The sequence below is a fragment of the Plutella xylostella genome, chromosome 24 (assembly GCF_932276165.1).
Source record: "Plutella xylostella chromosome 24, ilPluXylo3.1, whole genome shotgun sequence".
Taxonomy (NCBI): Eukaryota; Metazoa; Arthropoda; class Insecta; order Lepidoptera; family Plutellidae; genus Plutella; species Plutella xylostella.
The window spans coordinates 5,089,364-5,104,085 of NC_064004.1; the positions used below are offsets into that span (position 1 = coordinate 5,089,364).

Genomic DNA, 14,722 nt, shown 5'->3' on the forward strand with positions numbered 1-14,722 from the left:
TTCCAAAACTCGTTGAACAAAAGTTGTACAGAATGACCTCAGTCACCCCCTTTCGTGTTCCCCTAAGTATGCCCTTTTTGCAACACCCTGTATACATTCGTTAGCCATAATCCCATTACTCACTCGAACAGGCGTGCTAGGCGTATAAACCGGCGGCGGCGGCGGCGCGGGGTGCGCGGGGGCGGGCGCGGGGGGGGGCAGCCCCGCCTCCCGCTGCAGAGTCGCCGCCGACGCGGACAGTCCGCGCGCGGACAGGTGTTCCGCGATGAGTTGGAGTAACTGACGCTCGTTGTAGTTTATGCGGGTTTGGGCTACTACGTTCGCCTGTGGGGAGAAAGAAGGGTTTTAAATTATGCCAAAATATAGCAGTTTGTAAGACGGTTTATTTCGATTCAAAAAGATTTACTCTTGAAGGTAGATGCGGTGTTGGAAAAACTGTACCAAGAATAACGTGGGAATACAATTGAAATCCTGTGTAAGGACACAGGAAACATGTACTCTAAGGATTGCCATGTAGATAACCATTCTCGTGAACCAAAAACTATATTTTTTATCGACATAAAAAGAACATTCTATTTTATCTTAGATTGACTTGTAAGTATGTTTGTATTGCAATTTACTTGCATTTAGCTGATCCGATTTTGATGCAGTGTCCTGTGAACATCTTTGCCTTCACCCCCTCATACCCTGAGTATGTATTTATTTATTTATTTAATCCTTTATTGCACAATTATATATTTGTGTACTGTAAGTGTATGTACTGTCTATGTACTACATACCCTGTGTATATTGGCGAGAGAGGTCTCGAACTCGGCGCCCATGTGCTTGCTCTTGCCCGACACTCGCTCTAACAGCTCCAGAGCGTACTTCTGGAACATGACGTGCTCTTGACGCTTCTCTTGTAAGATTGGGTCTCGCATCAGACCTGGGGGTGAAAGGGGTATTAGAGTCAGCTAGCTTTTACAACAGGATGAAATGGGTTTCTGTATGTGGTATCTGTAAACACGGAAAAAGATATAACATAAATCGTCAGTATTTACAAAGAAGAGTATTGTTGTATCTGTCTACTAAACTTTTTTGGTGTTGGGACTTGTTTATAGTGCAAAGCGTCATTATCGACCCCTAGATTATCACTTTAATCAACAAAAGCCTTAACAATTTGGGACGGTAAAATAGTTTCATTCCGAAGTGGAAACATAATTCGATATTTTTTACTCTGAGTAATAATTTAGTCCGGTCAAAAACATTGATCATCCACAAAAGGACCATCAGCCAGGAAAAAGGAAAGAGAAGGGTAGGGTAGGGTAGGGTAGGGTATTGTAAGGTAGGGTAAAGTAGGGTAGGGTAGGGTAGGGTAGGGTAGGGTAGGGTAGGGTAGGGTAGGGTAGGGTAGGGTAGGGTAGGGTAGGGTAGGGTAGGGTAGGGTAGGGTAGGGTAGGGTAGGGTAGGGTTGGGTAGGGTAGGGTTGGGTAGGGTAGGGTAGGGTAGGGTAGGGTAGGGTAAGGTTGGGTAGGGTAACGTTGGGTAGGGTAAGGTAGGGTAGGGTAGGGTAGGGTAGGGTAGGGTGTGGCACTGACTCTGTATCTGGCTGGTGGTGAAGAGCGGCAGCTTGGAGATGATCTGGCGCACGGTGGGGCAGCGCGCCAGGCCGGCCAGCGCGCGGCACGCCAGCCCGCGCAGCCGGTCCGCGTCCGTGATGGGCGACTTCACCATCATCAGGGATAGCAGCACCTGGGGAAGGAAAGGTGGTTAAGGGTCAGAGCAAACATAAATACATCAAATGTGAGTGATAGAATCAGAAAGATGATTAGAGCTTGGGCCTTCAATATTGTTATGCGCCGAATTTCAAAATTCATTCACATAGGCCTGTCAACTGCTGGACGTTCTACCTAAGAATGTTTCTAATAGTCGACAAGTAATTGCAAAATCAAATAATCAGCATTAGGTTTAGGTTTAAACGTTTATTCTCATAAGAACATAATATACATTTGTTCACTTAAAATGAGATGTTAATTAATTAACTTAAGTATCTATGTTAGTCCTTAAATAATAATATTTACATTTTTTGCGCATGCAAGTTGAAAGTTATACAATAGTTGTAGTTAAATATTTTTGTATTATATTGTGTAGGTTACGTAGCTAAACAAATAATAAGTACTTAGCAGCTAAATTACTATTTTATAACAGTGACATTTTTATAAATATAACCCTTTAGCAATTTTTTAAATATAAATGGCGATTTTACATTTTTGATGTCTTTAGGTAATTTGTTGTATAGCTGTGCTCCCTCATAAGCTATACTTTTCTTGCCATACAGAGTCCGGTGGGAGATTAACTTTAAATTATTTGCATTTCTTGTGTTGTATTTTTGTTGTTTTTTAGTGAAAGATAGTTGTGAATGTGTAGTTTTATTAAGTACTTTATGAATGAAAATGCATGTTTTAAAAGTGTATAGTTGATTAATGTGCATCAATTTAGTTTTTTCGTAGATAATTTGTGTTGCTTCTAAATAATCAAAATTGAACAAAGTTTTGACAAGTTTGTTTTGAGCAATTTGTATTTGTTTAAGATTCGTTCTGGCAGCTGCTCCCCAAATTTCTATCAGGTATTCTAAGTGAGGTTTAACCAAAGAATTGTAGATTGTGTACCGGACACTAGTTGGTAAACACCCCACAATTCCTCGTATAGCCCCTCTTACTGAAGACAGTTTCGTTTTTATTCGGTCTAGATGAGGTTTCCATGTTAGTTTAGGATCTAAAATTAGACCCAAATATTTTTCCTGGTTGGATTTAGTAATGGTTTCCCCGTTGATGGTTAATGGTTCATGATCTGGAATTTTCTTATTTTTGGCTGAGAATATCATATAATTCGTTTTGGAGGTATTCACAGTTAGAAGGTTGCACTGAAACCATATGGAAAGTTTATCTAAGTCTTCCTGAGCCTCTTTGATAATACTGTCAATAGAACTGCCGAAATAAAAAAGACATGTGTCATCAGCATATAGATAAGTTTGTCCTGTAAGCCCAATATCCTTTATGTTATTTATGTAAATAAGGAAAAGTAAAGGTCCCAAAATTGATCCTTGTGGCACTCCACACTTGATGAGTTGAGCATTACTTTCAAAGTTGTCGATCTTAACTATTTGATACCTATTAGTAAGATATGATTGGAACATCTCATAGGCTGTACCAGTGACACCAATACCTTTTAGTTTTTTTAGAAGAATGCTGTGACTTACTGTATCGAACGCTTTTTTCAGGTCGATAAATATACCCAGAACTATATTTTTACCATCGATGCTCAGTTTTATTTGTGTTGTCAAGTCAATAGTTGCAGATAGTGTATTTGATTTTGGGCGAAATCCATACTGTCGTTCAAATAGGAAACTAGTGGAATCTAAATATGATGCAAGTCTAGTATGAAGTATTCTTTCAAGTATTTTTGATGTCACTGGCAAAACTGAAACTGGGCGATAATCCCCTGGGTTTTCTTTGTTACCAGACTTAAAAATTGGTGTCACTTTCGCGATTTTCATACTATCTGGGAAGTTACCGTTACTAATACATAGGTTAAGGCAATGAGTTAGTTCGTCTTTCACAATGTTTTTAATGCACTTTATGGATTTTGTAGTTATTTTATCTATCCCAGCACTAGTATTTGAGTCTAAATTGTTAATAATTTTTTCAATCTCTTCTACCGTGATAGTTTTAAGTTCTGAGAGTATATCTTTTTCGTTCCCTTTACAAGTTGTATGCACATCATTATTTTGATATCTCAAAGGTATTTGGTTAGCAAGTTCAACACCGATTCCAGAGAAAAAATTGTTAAAGCTCTCACAAATTTCATTGCCATCAGTTGCAGTTATGTTATTTATTTTAAGCTTTGATGGAACACAACTACTCTTTAATTTATTGTTTGTTAATTGATTAATAAGCTCCCACATTTTTTTAGGTTTTCTAGCTGTTTTCTTGAAAGTGTCTATGTAGAATGCACTTTTGGTCTTTTTAATTTTTCTTGCTAACCAGTTTCTTGATCTTGATAGGGTCTCTTTCAGTATGTTGTCTCGAGGATTGAGTTTTTGTTTTCGCCAGAGGTGGTTCCTGTCTTCAATTCCTTTGATGATGTCTCGATTTATCCACTCGTCTCTAGGAGGATTGACTATCCGTATTTTTATCACTGTGCTTTCTTTAATGCATTTGAGAATATTATTTTCTAGGTTCGTATAGCCGCTATCTTCATTGAATCTGACATTCGACATTGTTTCGTACATCTTTTTGTAGTCAATGGCATTGTACGTTACCTTAGGTTTTAGTTTCTGTTGGAATTTTTTAATTTCAAAATATATTTGCTTGTGATCTGACATTGCTGAATCCAAGATTGACATCATATAGCTATGTTCATTCAAATTTGTGCAGACATGGTCTAATATTGTCTTGGTTGTAGCTGTCTCTCGTGTGCAGTAGTTAGCATTTATTTTATTTAGTATTGTTAGGCCACACTCTTTGCTTGTTTTCTTGTACTCTTTTGTCTGCTTGTCGGGATTTAAGAGATCGTAGTTAAAGTCACCAAATATTATTAGTCTTTTCTTGGACTGTAGTTGCTTTTCATATTCATCCAAAAACTCTTGACAATTTGTATCTCCTGGTTTGTAAATACCACCAATATCTAATGCAAGTTTATTTAGGTGAATCCATAGGTAGTTATTACCGCCAATGTATGCCTCTTCTAAGAATGAGTGCTCTAAGCTAGAGTGTATATAAATCGATACACCTCCGCCGATGACATCTGTTCTGTAATTATAGTAGTGTGAGTAGTTATCAAGACTAAGATTTTTTGCGTCATCCTCTGATTTTATCCATGTTTCCGTTAGAATTATAATTTGTACAGTAGTAGGTATTTCTTTAAGTATGCATTTTAGTTCATCAAACTTGCCACTTTTTACAATACTTCGTGTATTGGCATAGAAAAACTTTAGGGATGATTTGTTTATTGAAAGACTGTTGTATGTATCTGCTATTTCATATTGTGTATTTTTTGTTTCATCATACTCCTTATCAGCTATTGCATCTTTTCCAGTTAGAGTATCTAGTTTTTTGGGGTGTGAGATTGAATAATTTTAGGTATTCCCTTTGTGTATTTTATTATTAAATCTTTTTCTCCATTCTCTTGTCTCTTTTTTATTTCGGCCTGTAGATCTTTAAGAAATTGCTGTTGTTTTGGTGTCTGATCATAGTAAATTTTGTATTTTTTATCAACTTTATCTTTATTTTGTAGTATTTTTCTGCTTATCGTATTTGATTCAAATGAAACTTTAATTGGTCTGTTTTTGTTAGAGTCATATTTTCCAAGGCGCATCACTTTTACTGGGTTAGGACAGTTAGGAAGTAATGTTTTGGTAGCATTTCATTTCAATAGTCCCTACAATGCGTACTTTTGCTGATATCTAGACGCAAAACGGTGTTATAAGTTTAACGTGTCAGTGTGTTTGCTGTTTGGTTAGATAACGTTACCTCGAATGTTTCTTCAGTGCTGAATGTTGGGGTTTTTATCGTTGGTTATTAAGGTATCTTTCATTTTCAAAGCGTCTAGTTTTAATTTGATTCCTTTAGAATTGCCATTAGTACACATATGTCAATAGTAATAAAACCAGTCAAACTCACCATAATCCCGTTGTTGGTCCGCACGCTCTCCCACACCTTGTGTATGATGTCTTCGTAAGACTTGACTGTAGCGCGCTTTTTAGACGAGCCTGTTATTGATAGTCTCGAGCCCGCCTGGAAAAGTCAATTATTTAATATAAGCTTACACGTCACCTGATAGATCTAGCGAAGAGATACCAAAGACTGCCGACAGATGGCAGTACAACGAAGTATGCAAGTTCTACTTCGCGGTATTGAATTACAACTAGCTGCAATAAGTAGAAATTGTAAGTCAAAGTCAAAGTCAAAGGCATTTATTTGCTGAATATAGGTTACATAGGTGATAATAATTATATTAAAGGTTGCTTAGCTATACTCTACCCGAAAGGGTTTGCAAAATTTAAAATATTAACAATATAATTTTTATACAATTCATGAAATTAGGCTTAAGTAGTAAAAAATATAAATGCTATCTTACAATTCACACTGGGTACATATTTAACATTAATTTATAAGGAACCCTAGGCACAGCCACAAGGAAGGAAACTAAAGTTTGTCTTGGAGAAATTCACTAAGGCTATAATAGGCTTTTTCAATGAGAAGTTGTGACAGCCTTTTTTTAAACAAATGAACAACTTCTATTTCCCTAATACTATTCGGCAGATGGTTATATACTATGGGCGCCATTCCAAATATGCTTTTATTATATAAAGCTGTTGAGCGACTCGCAGCACTGATCTTATTTTTATATCTTGCACTGTTAAATTGCCCAAATAAATCATTGTTCGTTTTTACAAATAGCGCTATCTCTAAAATATATAATGACGGCAATGTGAATAATTTTAGTTTTATAAAATGGGGTTTGCAGGTATCTGTAGATTTCAGTTTACAAATTGATCTGATGCACCTTTTCTGAGCCTTGAAGGCATTAGTTTTGTCCGTAGAGTTACCCCAGAAAATGAGACCATACCTCAGAGCAGACACAACATATGCATGATATGCAGCTAAGACTGCTTTTTGACCGACAACTTTGGAAAGCATGTGTAAAGCATAAGAAAATGACTTCAATTTAGAACAGACCTTTTCTATGTGGATTTTCCATGTCAAATGAGAATCTATATATAGACCTAAAAATTTTGTGGAATCAATATTATTAATATTTTTATTATTGTATTTAATTTCAAGTTTATCTAATTCTGGAATATGATTGTAATTATTTTTAAATATCATTAAGTTCGATTTGTCAATATTAATTAAAAGATTATTTGATGTCAACCATTCAATCACATGCGATAGTGTACTTGTAATGTCAGATTCCAATGCAATTACATTATTATTTTTAAATAAAACTGTGCTGTCGTCAGCAAATAATACCATTGTATTCTTAGTTTCTTTAGGCAGGTCGTTTATGTAGACCAAAAATAGCAGAGGCCCAAGAACACTACCCTGGGGTACGCCATATTTGATAGATCTATCATCAGAAACGTACTTTTGGAGAGTTCTATTATCTTGACTTAGTCTTGTTACTACCGTTCTCTGCTTGCTGTCGCTCAAATATGATTTAATGAGATTCAAAACATTACCTCTAACTCCATAAGCTTGTAACTTCCTTAATAGAATCGAATGGTTCACATAATCGAAGGCCTTTGTCATGTCCATATACAAAGCTACTGTTAATATTCTTTTATCCAATGATGTGACCACGTCGGACAAAAAATCGTATAGAGCTAAATTTATGTTTTTGTTTTTCCTAAATCCCTTTTGTTCCGGTGCAAAGATATCGTTTTTCTCGAAATAAGAGTACAGACAATTATAAATAACTTTTTCAAAGATCTTAGCAAATATAGGTATAAGAGCAATTGGTCTGTAGTAGGCCATGTTCTCCTTGTCTGTATTTTTAAACATTGGTTTAATAATAGATGTTTTTAATTTTTTTGGGAATGTGCCTTGTTCTATGCATAAGTTCATGATGTAGCTTAAAACAGGTGATATAATTTCAGAAACATACTGAATAACTTTAGTGCAAATGTCATCGAAACCGGTACTACTTTTGTTTTTAAGATTTTTTATTATTTTATTTATATCATAGGTCGTAGTAGGGCTCATAAAAATTGAGTGAACACTGGAACAAGTTTTTAATGTAGCAGGATTGTTAGGCTCAGTAATTGGCTTAATTTGTTCAATGTAAAAATCATTAAAAGCCTTAGCAATTTCTTGAGGATCGTCAATAATCTTGTTGTCAGATTTGATTTGCTTTATGTCCTCAATAGATTGTTTATACTTGTTTTTATTGATTATGTTCCAGGTCGCTTTACATTTATTATTAGAATGTTTTATATAATAGTCATTTTGGGATCTTTGGGTAAGTTTGACTATTTTCCTGAAGCGTTTGGAATAATTTTGAAAGATGTTCTTATTTTCCTGGCTGGGGGATAACCTATACTTCCACAACAATTCTCTTTTTCGCTTAGAGCAGTATTTAATTCCATTTGAAATCCATTTAGGCTTCTTTGACGCTGTTACTCTGATTTTGATGATAGGGAAGCAAAGATCGTAAAATAACTTAAATAAATTGTGAAAATTATCAAATGCTTCATCCGCATCCTGGCTTAAATATACTTCGTTAAATGTTAATTGAGAGATATGCTCTGCAAATTTATTTAAATTATCCTCACTATAGTCTCTTCGTTCAACAAACCAATGGCTAAACTTGCAGTATTCTTTGACCGGACATTTTAAAATTTGTGCTGTATGGTCGGATAAGGCCAATTCTATTACCTTAGACTTGCATCCACGTATGTTGTGACAAAAATTATCGAGGCAGGTTCCGCTACTTAACCTTTTTGGTTCATTAATAATTAGTTTCAAATTATATGTCAGTAATAAATTCTCAAACTCATGAGACCTAGCGTTTCTAGTGAGTCGATCAATATTAAAATCGCCACATAGTATAGTTTTTTTATTTTTATCACAGATTTTTTCTAATAAACTATCCAATTTTTCTAAAAATGCGTTAAATGCCCAAGCTGATATCTTTGGTGACCTATAAATACAGATAATATTTATGTTCTGTTCTATCAATTCCGCAGCATTCAAAAATAACGGGAGTGTTAAGACTATTTAGATTAATTTCCTTGTATCTGTGCCTACTGTTTACAAGTATGCATGTCCCTCCATGCCTATTGTTCCTAGCTGAATAAGTGGCCAATTTGTAGTTTTGTACATGTAAAACAGGTATATCGGTTTCCACCATATTATGCTCAGTTATACATATTACATCGAGGTCTATTTTATCATTAATTAATTCATTCATATGCAATGTTAAAATGTCAGATTTGTTAATTAAGCCGTTGATATTTTGGTGAAGTATATTAAGATGATCGAAAAAACTCTGTTTCATTAATTACCCTTGGCTCTACATTAACCCCTGACTCTACATTAACCACTGAAAAAATATACCACTACCATAATTATATCCACTGTAAAAATATACCCGACATGTAACGTCGGCAGTAGCCCACAAATCCCTCCAACCAGTTAGGTCGAAGGATCCCTTTTCAATGGAGGAATAGCAACACTCGCTCCTCTCTCTCTCTCTCTCAGCCTTCCGTAGTCCACTGTTGGACATAGGCCTCTCCTAACGATCGCCACCCCAAACGGTCACCCGCCATCTGCATCCAGCGGCTTCCCGCTACCTTCCGCAGATCATCAGACCAACGGGTTGGGGGGCGACCGACACGCCGTTTGCCGACACGGGGTCTCCACTCCAGAACCTTTCTACTCCAGCGGTCGTCGGCTCTGCGGGCTACGTGGCCAGCCCATTGCCACTTCAGCGTGCTAATCCTTTTGGCTATGTCGGTAACTTTAGTTCTCCTGCGGATTTCTTCATTACGAATCCTATCTCGCAGGGACACGCCTAACATAGCCCTTTCCATAGCACGCTGAGCAACTCTGAGCTTGTGGATAAGCCCTTTGGTGAAACACCACGTCTCGGCTCCGTAAGTCATCACTGGCAACACGCACTGATTGAAAACTTTTGTTTTCAGACACTGAGGTATGTTTTCAGTGAAGATGTGTCGTAATTTCCCGAAAGCTGCCCATCCGAGTTGGATTCTACGAGCTACCTCTTTATCGAAGTTGGATTTACCTAATCGGATCACTTGTCCTAGGTAGGGATACTGATCAACAACTTCGATGGTGACACCTCCTACAGTTACGGGCGATGATGAAACATGTTCGTTCGACATGACCTTTGTCTTGTCCATGTTCATTTTCAGCCCAACTTGTTTAGAGGCATCATTGAGGTCTGTGAGCATTTCGCCTAACTCCTCCAGCGTTTCCGCCATAATAACTATGTCATCAGCAAATCGTAGATGAGAGATATATTCGCCATTGACGTTAATGCCCAGTCTTTTCCACTCTACAAGCTTAAAAACATCTTCCAGTGCACAGGTGAACAGTTTCGGAGAAATAACATCTCCCTGTCTCACGCCCCTTTGCAACTGGATCGGTTTTGTGCTATGTTCGTGTAATCGAACTGACATTGTGGCAGCATTGTACATACATCTCAACACCTCGATATAGCGATAGTCTATATGGCACCGCTGAAGGGATTGAAGCATCGCCCAGAGCTCAATAGAATCAAAGGCTTTCTCATAGTCCACAAACGCTAGACATAAAGGTAGATTATACTCCTCGGTCTTCTGTATAACCTGCCGAAGCGTGTGTATGTGATCTATGGTACTATAGCCTTTTCGGAACCCGGCTTGTTCGGGTGGCTGGAAGTCGTCGAGTCTTTGCTCGAGACGATTCGTAATAACTCTCGAAAACAGCTTGTACACATGGCTCAGAAGTGCAATGGGTCTATAATTCTTCTCGCTCCTACATAGTGGATACTATTAATTTAAAATACCTAATAGATGGAACTGAATGTTGATTAACTAGGTACATTGGACTTAGGTATTACCTATAGTTACCCATATACTAAATCAATCCCTGATCAGTAAAATATGTCTGAACTATTCTGTATACAACTGTATAATACTCACTTCTTGCAAATAATTTAATTTTTATTCAGTTTTGTTACTCTATCGGCGGCAAAGGGTTTGCCAACTGGAGACGTAGCCTTAGTTAACTATAGTGAATACAACAATAATGCTATAGTTACCCTGACAACAGGCGCGCAGACGCAGTTGACGAGCACGTTGAGCGCCGCCTTCTGCACCTCCGGCTCCGACACGATCTCGCCGTCGGCCGCGCCTGTGGAACAAATACACCAATTAATTACACAAGAACACCATTTATTCTCATTTATTCGTCACTTGTGACTCACTACTGACTCACACGTGACGATTAAATGACAAGCTGGATTCGAAGGACGTTATCTACCTCGAGTAGATCTATCTGACCAGCTTCAAGGAGGCTGAACATGCCGCCGCCAAGAAGCTGCTCGCCGACACCGCCACCGCAACGCCCCTCTCGGTAACGGGAGCGCCAAGAGACCTGCAGAATATCATCCGGGTGTTCCAGGAGAAGAATCCGGATGATATCCCGACGTACGTGACGGTTACATTTGACCACGTCTATGTGACCCGGCTGCTCCAGGACATCGTGACGTCACTCCTCACTCACCCAACACAATGTTGATGCCGGTGGTGAGCTCGGCGTCTCGCATGTCTATCTTCTCTGTGAGCAGCAGCTGCACTCGCGGCGCGACGCAGCAGACCGACACCACGTCGAGGGCCGAGCGGACTGTCTCTGATCTGGAGGGGAGAAGAGGAATATTAGGTTAGTAATATGCTGATGATGACGGCATCTGACAACTCTCTCAGCACAAGCTTGCTTGTGTTTGGGTACACCAACCCGCACTAGGCATCGTGGTAGACTAGGCCTAAAATGTGTCAAAAAATTAAGGAAGTCATTGGAAGGAGACCCGTCAGTGGAGATGTGATGGAATATTATGATGACGGCATACGGTTATCACAAAGGCTAACCGCCGCCAATTTGGGCTGTCACTGTTAAAAAAATGCTTTTAAACTTAGACACAATTTTAAACGCTGATAAATGTATCAAATACCGTTCTAAGCACCCGTTAAACGTAAGTGGTTTTTTGTGGTGATGCAGCCACAGTCTTATTAAGACTCACGTTAGAAACAGATAAACTGTATTGGATACGGTTTAACCGTCTATTTTCAAAGCGTTTTTCCCGCACCTACATTTCCCCCATAACTCCGAAACGGCTCAACCGATTTACACCATTCTTTCACCTACCTCCCGTTGAAGTTCCACTCGTACGCGTAGCCCACCACTTGCAGCAGCAGCGCGATGCCGCCCAGCTGCAGCAGCGCGTCGGCGCCAGCTGCCCCCCACTTACTGACTACCACCCAGAGCTACCACTAGACCACTACGCTCTTTCACTTAGAGGCATGTTAAACGGTGATATGATGCCTTATAAATGTATCAAATACCGTTTTAAACACGCGTTCAATACACGTTAGACACGGGTGAACCGAATTGGATGCGTTTTTTACCCGGTTTTTAAACCAAGTAAATTCAAAATCCTGTGTTTCCGGCATGGACTGGACTATTTCCTATGTGTTTTTCCCCATATCTCGAACGCGGATGAACCGATTTCCACCATTCTTTCACCTACCTGCCATTGAAGTTCCACTCGTACGCGTACCCCACCACCTGCAGCAGCAGCGCGATGCCGCCCAGCTGGAGCAGCGCATCGGCCGGCGCCCAGCGCGCCCACGCCGCCGACTGGACCAGCTCGATCTGCGCTTGGATCTCTTCTGGGGTGGATTTTGACGCCTGTTGAGCAAATAATTTAAATTCATTATTTTAATTTATACAATCTGTGAGGGTACGTGTGGGGAGAAAAATGCGAAAAGTCCATTAACTTTGGTTATCCTTATAAGGATGAATAAGGCAAAGTGTTGCTCCTTGCAGGACTATTGGTCCACCAATCCAAATTGGGCCTATGTGGTGGACTAGGCCTAAACATTGGAAGGAGACTCGTGTCCCAGCAGTGGGGACGTGATGGGTCGTGCTGTTAAGAGCTGTTATAAGCTCTCTGTCGCTGTCTCTGTCTGTCGGTGTACATTTGACGTATAGTTACCTTATAAGGCGGTGGTTCGGGCACGCTGTCTCCATGCTGCCTCGCTACCTGTGCAGCCTTCAACCGGAGGTGCGCCTCTAGGTACCTGTAATTATAAAAATAATCTTTAATTTACTTTATCCGACGTTTACTATGAAATATTGTGTTTTTGTCTCGCTTCGCTCGACGCCCCAGGGTTTGCGGTATGGTGGTTTACATTGTTTTGCCTCGCTTCGCTCGGCTTCTTATATAAGGTAATACTTAAGTTGTATTGCCTCGCTGCGCTCGGCTCTTCAGTGGTTGTGGTATAATGTTTTGAAATGTATTGCCTCGCTGCGCTCGGCTCTCCAGTTAAACAGGCAGTTGGTGATTAAAGTAGTTTAACCACGCTTCGCTCGGCTCCTCTCCTGGTCACGGAATGATAGTTTCGGTTGTTTTGCCTCGCTTCGCTCGGCTCTGCAGTTACATAAGCACTTGCTGTTTATTGTGCTTTTAGCCTCGCTTCACTCGGCTCTTCGGGTTTTCAGATGTTAGTTTCAGTAGTTTTGCCTCGCTCCGCTCGGCTCTGTAGGTTTTGGATTGATTGTTTAGGTTGTTCTTAGCGAGTCGGTGATTAAACACTAGAGCAGTACAAAGTGGCGCCTCTAGCGGAAACTATCATGAAACTTTTGGCAGATAATTTATACAGATGAAAGTAGAAAAAAGAAGCCGCGGTCCCATTTTTTTCTATAGTGACAAATATTTTTAACCGACTTCGAAAAAAGGAGGTTTACGTCTTGCTATCGGGTCTTGGGTGTGGAATGTTTCTGTCATGTGATTTCTTCAACCCCTATCGATTGTGTAGAATTGTAGATTATTTGAAATAACCGTCCAGTCATGGAACAATTCACGTCGTGTTTACCTCCGGAGCGCGACGCACACGTGGCGCACGATCTGGCGCGCGGCGCACGTCTCGTCCTCGGACACGCGCGCCTCCTCGTCGTCCGAGCCCAGGATGGGCAGCGTGGAGATCACGTTGTACAGCTTGCGGAGCCCGTCCTGGGGGGTAGGAAAGAGGGTTTAGTTAAGGGAAAACTATACTTAGTCTCTTTTTTTTGTTTATCTCAAACACTATACTGACAGATTTTGAACGGTTAATCAACAGTCGATTGTCCCGCGATTAAGTGACTATTGACTGTTGTTGAATCATTCAGAATCTGTCAATTTAGATTAAAAACAGACCGCTATTAGAAATAAAAAGATAATTTAATCTCAAAGTCAAAAGCTTTTATTTTATCGTATAAAAATGAATTTCACAAACTACTCTCCGTTCGAAAAAAAGGCTCTTTTTGACATATTTTAATTGATTTTAAATGATTGATTTTCAAAAGTTGGTAGCTCAATCGGTAAAACAGTAAATTTCACAAGTAAATATTACCTGTTTGTCGAACTCCTCTAGAATGACTCTGAACTGGAAGGACAGTCCGAAGAACATGGTGGCGTGGCAGCGGCCCGAGTCGTGCGAGCATTCTAGTAGCCACAGCGCGTATCTGCAGGGGGAATTTAGGTTTTAATGTCTTAGCCCCTTCTCCCACTACGCGACTGCGACGCAAACCTTGGTCGCATATATTTAAAGAGTCAACGACGCGTCGAAGACCCGTTTTTATAGGCGATCATGGGTTGCGTCGTAGTCGCTTGAGAGTCGCGTAGTGGGAGAAGAGGCTTAGGCAAGGGTTTTTGATCTGTAGTCAACTTTAACCATTACTCAATTCACTTGTCAAGCTTGACGGCTGCATACGAATTTTGTTGTTTTTGAACTAGGTGCATGGTAGCCATTTTTCACCAATGGTAGAGTTAACTACGGATCAAAAAACGGGCCCTTAGATTTAAAGTTTAGATTGTTGTAGCTTTAAACGACTTGGGGAGTGTACCATATAAGTGTTACATTCAATACATATTTCAAAAGAAAGCATTTAACATGCAGAAATCCAGTCCTGCTCTAGTA

At 39.6% G+C, this 14,722-nt stretch overlaps 1 protein-coding gene across 1 annotated transcript in view; it reads right to left on the bottom strand.

Annotated features, from left to right (window-relative positions):
* LOC105391949 (protein mahjong) overlaps positions 1-14,722 on the bottom strand; it is a 34,073-nt gene that overhangs the window by 11,674 nt on the left and 7,677 nt on the right. Inside the window, exons 12-21 of the mRNA XM_048629878.1 lie at positions 14,156-14,267; positions 13,640-13,776; positions 12,760-12,844; positions 12,292-12,452; positions 11,271-11,401; positions 10,807-10,898; positions 5,661-5,774; positions 1,578-1,731; positions 780-925; positions 124-324 (exon numbers count right to left, since the gene is read on the bottom strand). Coding sequence (XP_048485835.1) covers positions 124-324; positions 780-925; positions 1,578-1,731; positions 5,661-5,774; positions 10,807-10,898; positions 11,271-11,401; positions 12,292-12,452; positions 12,760-12,844; positions 13,640-13,776; positions 14,156-14,267 — 1,333 coding nt within the window. The remainder of the gene's footprint in view (positions 1-123; positions 325-779; positions 926-1,577; positions 1,732-5,660; positions 5,775-10,806; positions 10,899-11,270; positions 11,402-12,291; positions 12,453-12,759; positions 12,845-13,639; positions 13,777-14,155; positions 14,268-14,722) is intronic.